The sequence below is a fragment of the Melanostigma gelatinosum genome (assembly GCF_949748355.1).
Source record: "Melanostigma gelatinosum genome assembly, chromosome: 18".
In the NCBI taxonomy this organism is placed as follows: domain Eukaryota; kingdom Metazoa; phylum Chordata; class Actinopteri; order Perciformes; family Zoarcidae; genus Melanostigma; species Melanostigma gelatinosum.
In genome coordinates, this window is record NC_136651.1 from 200,758 (window position 1) to 206,672 (window position 5,915).

Below are 5,915 nucleotides of genomic sequence, written 5' to 3' on the forward strand. Positions count from 1 at the left end.
TTATCTGGAAAAACAGATGTCCTAAAATGAGGCTGGAGAAACTTCAACTGCCAGTGGTAAATGGGGGTCTAGCAGCACCAAACGTTCAATACTATCACTGGTCTATACAACTGAAGAATGTATCAGAATGGGTGGCACAAGACCCCAAATCAATATGGTTAGACTTCAAATTGCAAGGATGTAACACGTTTTTCATTGTCAAGCATACCATTCTTGAATAAAGTTAAAAAAGCATCGAGCATTAGGGAGAACTTTATAATAAGTAACATGGATAAAGGTAAAGAAGGCATTCTCCAACAATAGAAGATACTCTTTTTATGCACCGATTGTTAATAACCCAGATTTTACTCCTTCTTGCATGGACTCTGGTTTTAAAGAATGGAACACATATGGGATTAAGGTAATAAATGATCTCTATAAAGATGGCACCATGAAATCATTCAATCAAATTCAGGAAGAGTACGGGCTACCCAAGACTCACTCCTTCCGATTTTTACAAATACGCAGTTTCTTAAACTCTATAGCCCAATATAAGACAGGTCATGGACCAGAGCAGATAGAGACAATCCACCAGGTCTGTCAGCTGAAGAGGAAAAAAATAAGTTACATTTACCATAAACAGTTTTCTTTAAGCAATATAAGTACTCACAGCTGCAGGCAATCATGGGAACGAGATCTTAAAACTGCAATCACAGATCGCCAATGGAAACCAATCATGTTAAATAGCAAAAGAATATATAGCAATTACAAATCCCAAGAAACTCAGTTTAAGATCAGACATAAATTACAAACTACCCCATACTGCAGGAGCAAATATGACAAGGACTGCTCTGGATGTGTAAAATGCAAGCAGCATGTAGGCACCTATGTGCACTTAATGTGGCTCTGCCCGGTAATTCACACATTTTGGGTTGAAATTGGGAACCAAATATCCTCCATAACACAATGTACTATTGAGCTCAATCCTCTACAATGCATCCTAGGCCCAGACGCTGCCTCACCTGTATTAAACAGATGTAAAAGAACCCTCAGTATTCTATGGTACTGTGCACGGTTATCAATCTTACAGCACTGGCTAGATGATGCAAAACCATCTGTTTCAAGTTGGCTCTATAATGTTCTTCAATTAATCCCACTGGAAAGGCTCACACATGTTCTCCTGTCAGGTTCGGTCCAGCTGATCCACACCAGAGTCTGACTGGAACCCTTCGGTCCAGCTGATCCACACCAGAGTCTGACTGGAACCTTCATACCATAACAGACAAACTGTTAAGTGACACGTTTAAAGAAAATAAGAGATGAGAAGTATTGTATTGCTGTTTCAAAAAGCATGCACCTTGCACACACACACACACACTGTCACCTAGTGTGTCAATTTTCCCTTCACTCTGTAAACTACTATCAGAGTTCTGGATATACACAGACCTCCCATGAAAACACATCATCGAAACCTCAGAAAGCTGAAGATGTTTCTGTTAGCTAACACACACACACACACACACACAGTTAGTGTGTGTGTGTATGTGTAGAAACATCAGCAGGATGAAACCTGTAAATGATGTGTGATTTTGTCACTAGATTAAATGTGACGAGCTCTAAATCATGAATCAATATAAAGAAACAAAGAGAGAACGTCCACTAAAGACGTATATTTTATATGAATAATGTGAGAGAATCTTTGTTTTTACTGGATTACACAACGTCTATGCTCAAACTAAATAAAAGACAATATATTTGTATCATAACTGCCAAACAACAAGTTTTATCTTATCAAAGAATTATGAAACACACTTCAACAGTTTATTGAGACTGAACTGTTTTCTAAAGACATAAATCATTTATTCATAAATCACTCATCAGGTGTGAGAATATCAAGCTGCTCATCATGTCTGAGTTCATGTTACAGATGTTCTGATGTAAGTGAGGCTCTACTGCCTCCTGCAGGACGACGTCTGTCACTACACGTCCTCAGATTCAGCTCTACAGAGGAGGAAGAAGACCTCAGTCATTTAGTTCACTAAAGTACCAACAAATATGACAAATACTGCATTAAAATGAAAAACCTATACAATCAAAATTCTACTCAAAGGACCAGTTTGTATGATGTCGTGACTCGTCTTCATCTCCCTCATCACAGGCTTTTCACAATAAGAGACACCTCTGTGAAACAGACTTGTCCTGGTTCATATATTTAGCAGAGTTTCAACATCAGAGAAACAAAACAACCACAAACAGACTGAAAACAACTAAAACAATATGTCTGTGTATACATCTAACCATCCCATATAACAACATACACACTCTAGTGGCCACAGTCATGAACTACAGCACACATTTAACAGTCGATTCTTCCTCAGTATGAAACATAATGCATTGTGTATAATAATAATAACAATAATATATATCATAATAAATAATAATAGTAATAATTGTATCTATACATCACCTTTAAAATCAGAGTTTTGGGTAAAAACATAGATCAACAATTTAAAAATAGATGGAACAAGAAAAAACAATCGATATGATAAAAAATATATATATTATAATAATAATAATAAAAATATATCAATAAAATGAATAAATAAATTACGGTCTGTTAGCAGAAATAAACCCGCGTGTTTTCATTAGAAACCTTTGTGTTTCCATTCAAACACGATGAATGAGAATGTACTGCTTTCACTTTTCCTCTACTTCCGGAACAGGAAACACTGCAGACTGAGGAGGAGCTATCGCCCCCTGGTGGTCTGGAGAAACATGACATCATGAAATATACAGACACAAAGACATTCATTCAATTAACTTTATTTATTTATTGTTATTAACATTTATCAGCACTAAAGAACTCACAATTAAGATGTCAATCAATTAAAGTAATTAGGGAATTATAACAAAATGACATCATGAATGCAATCTACGTGGTTTTATTCTTCCTTCTTCTTTTACCACAAATGTGTATTTAATAAATATTCAAGTGTTCATAAACAATCTTACTGAACAAAATTAAACTAAAAGAAATCCTGCAGCTATAGTTAAAAAAAATAAAAGTTCAGTTATAATTTAAAATCAGCTGAACAATATTATATACAGTATATATATATATATACTGTATATACATAACATATACAGTATATATATGTACTGTATATGTCATATATATATGTTTATATATATAGCATATATATATATATATATAGAGAGAGAGAATATATAAACAAACACATCACAACTACACTATTTTCTTATTTTCCCTCTAATTCTGAAACATTAACATTATGCTAATAACAGAATCACTTCTTTACAGTTTTATTTCTATTGTTAAAAGTATTTCACACATTTTAAAGTTGTTGTTTTTTGTTGTTGTTGTTGTTACTTTGAATGAAAAGGTTTTAAATTAAAAGAGGAAAAGAAAAATATAAAAACAAAACAGAGTTCCAAACATTTCATACACAATAATAATTTAATTTATGTTTAACACGTTATTCTTTATTTACATTATTAATGTATTGTCCACAACAAATTAAGCTCTTTGACAGATAAACATCTAATTGATCTTATCTTAAACACAGTTGGAAACAAATAATTCACTGCTTTAATTTTTAATATATTATTATTAATATATTGTTAGTAATATATTATTAATAATATCTGTGTATTTTAACGTAAACTACATCACATTTGAAAGTTTGTACGTTAATAAATCAGTTGGTTTGTAATAATCCGATTGATTAATTATTGTTATTCACTTATTATTATAAGTTATATGTTTGGTGAATAAAAAACACATTAAGAGGAAATAAAGCCTAACCCTAACAGTTAAAGTGGTGAAAGAACATTTATAAAATGTAGAAAAATTACAATAAAAACATGAAATAAATGCTGCTGAACTGCAGTAGCGCGGAGCCACCACACGCGGCGCTGTTTCCTCTCTCTTTATACCATAAGCGGGGGAGTGAGAAGAGCATGAAATGGAGAAAGATGGCGGATCATGTGCAGGTGAGCGCAGGGTTCATGTTTTTGTAACCGACTAATGCATCAACGGGCGCGAGACGGAGCGTGAAGGCGGGAATCTGGTGCTCGTGTTGCGGGCTCGGGGCCTGTGTGAGGCCGCTGGGGGCCGGAGGACGGTCTGACGCCGTAAAAAGAGACGAAGTGACGCTGTCACCGCTCGGTGTAGGGCTAGCTTCTGTTAGCTTGTCTGTTAGCCTGTGTGTTAGCTGTCCGGTTAGCACGAGCTGGGTCAGTTTGGCGCCACTGAGAACCACAATGTGACGTAACATGTGTCATAAACTACACACGTTAAATCATTATTATTTTAGTCTAAATATGTGTGTTTGCTGCTCTGTTATGCTAAAAAAAGCTAGCTGAGCCTCTTAGCATAGCTTGCTAACGTTAGCATCGTCTTCTCCCGCTCGATGCCTGTTTGAACACATTTTGTTTTTAACAGTTTGTCCGTAAAGTCCGGCTCTGTGTCCGCGTGACTGACGTTGCCGTGACGGAGACCGGGAGACGATTAACGGAGGAAAACATAGGTGTTTAACGAGCAACCGCGTTGTTTATGTGCGTAACTAAGCAGCGATGTTTTTGTTTAGCTAGCATGTGAAGCTAGCCCGTGTTGCTAGCTCGTGAAGCTAGCATCACGGGCTAGCATGTGATGCTAGCTGCTGCTTCGTGGTCCGGACACATGTTCGGGGAAGAGAGGAGACAAGGAGGGGAAGAGATGAGGGGAGGACAGGAGAGAGGGGAGATAATGAGAGGGGAGGAGACAAGGGGAGGAGATGAGATGAGAGAGGCGACAAGGAGAGGGGAGGAGAGGAGATGAGACAAGGAGGGAGGACATGAGAGAGGAGTCAAGGAGATGGGAGAGGAGTCAATGAGATGAGAGAGGAGACAAGGAGAGCAGAAGGTTTGAATCTCTCTTCTTCGCCAGATGTTTGTCCTCATAACGTTTGTGTGAAGCTAACTTCATGCAGCGTGTTGTTGTTCATTTGCTTTGAATGATTATTAAGATGAGTCGAGACTTTATTCTGACCAGAAAGCAGATGTTAGGATGTGTTGATCAGACCCTGATCTGGAGCCTCCAGGCTCTGAGGCAGAGAGCTGCAGCATCTTTGCTATTGAGTCTCAGATCCGATCCAGAACCATCGTCATGAGCTCTAAATAAAGAATCGTGATCCGACTATAGATGATGTTCTTCAATAAGGTCAAACTCTTTAACCCCCTATTTAATAAACAACCGTTAAGTGTTTTTAATTATACACAATGAGCATCAAACTGTTTTTATTATTGATTAATCTGATGATTATTTTACTTTTTTAGTCTATTTCATTGTATGTTTTTAAGATGATTGGAAAAGAAAAGTTTCCAAAATAAAACCTATTATAGAGTTCCACATATTACTTTAAACAATAATAAAATCAGTTTAAAGTGACAACTATGAACTGTTAATAATCCTAAAACATCAAACCGTTAACGGGATCACGCTCCGTGATGCCTTCAGTTTCCGTTCGTACATAACAGAACTGATGTGACGTCACGGACTACGTGTTTACAGAGTTACAGGAGATGATCGGACACATTACTTCCTGTGAAGACATTTAAACTCCGCCGTCTCGTGCTTCCTGTGAAGACATTTAAACTCCGCCGTCTCGTGCGTCCTGTGAAGACATTTAAACTCCGCCGTCTCGTGCGTCCTGTGAAGACATTTAAACCTCATGCCCTTATGAGTCCAGCAGAGTCTCTAACACTCGTACCTGCTCACACACTGTAGCTTAAACTCCCACACATGTGAGCAGTGAAGACCCTCTCCAAATCCAGACCTCCACCTCTAATCTCTCTCTTGAACCTGGTCCCCTCCACCATTTTGAATGTATCTGTGATCTCACTGCGACTCTATATGACTCAGCACTTTTCCCGCC

The 5,915-nt window shown here is 37.4% G+C and overlaps 1 protein-coding gene across 1 annotated transcript in view; it reads left to right on the forward strand.

Moving 5' to 3' along the window:
• Positions 1–3,960: 3,960 nt before the first annotated feature.
• xpo7 (exportin 7) overlaps positions 3,961–5,915 on the forward strand; it is a gene marked incomplete at its 5' end in the record, with an annotated part of 36,608 nt that continues 34,653 nt past the window's right edge. Inside the window, one exon of the mRNA XM_079289945.1 lies at positions 3,961–3,993. Within this exon, the coding sequence (XP_079146071.1) occupies positions 3,961–3,993 (33 nt within the window). The remainder of the gene's footprint in view (positions 3,994–5,915) is intronic.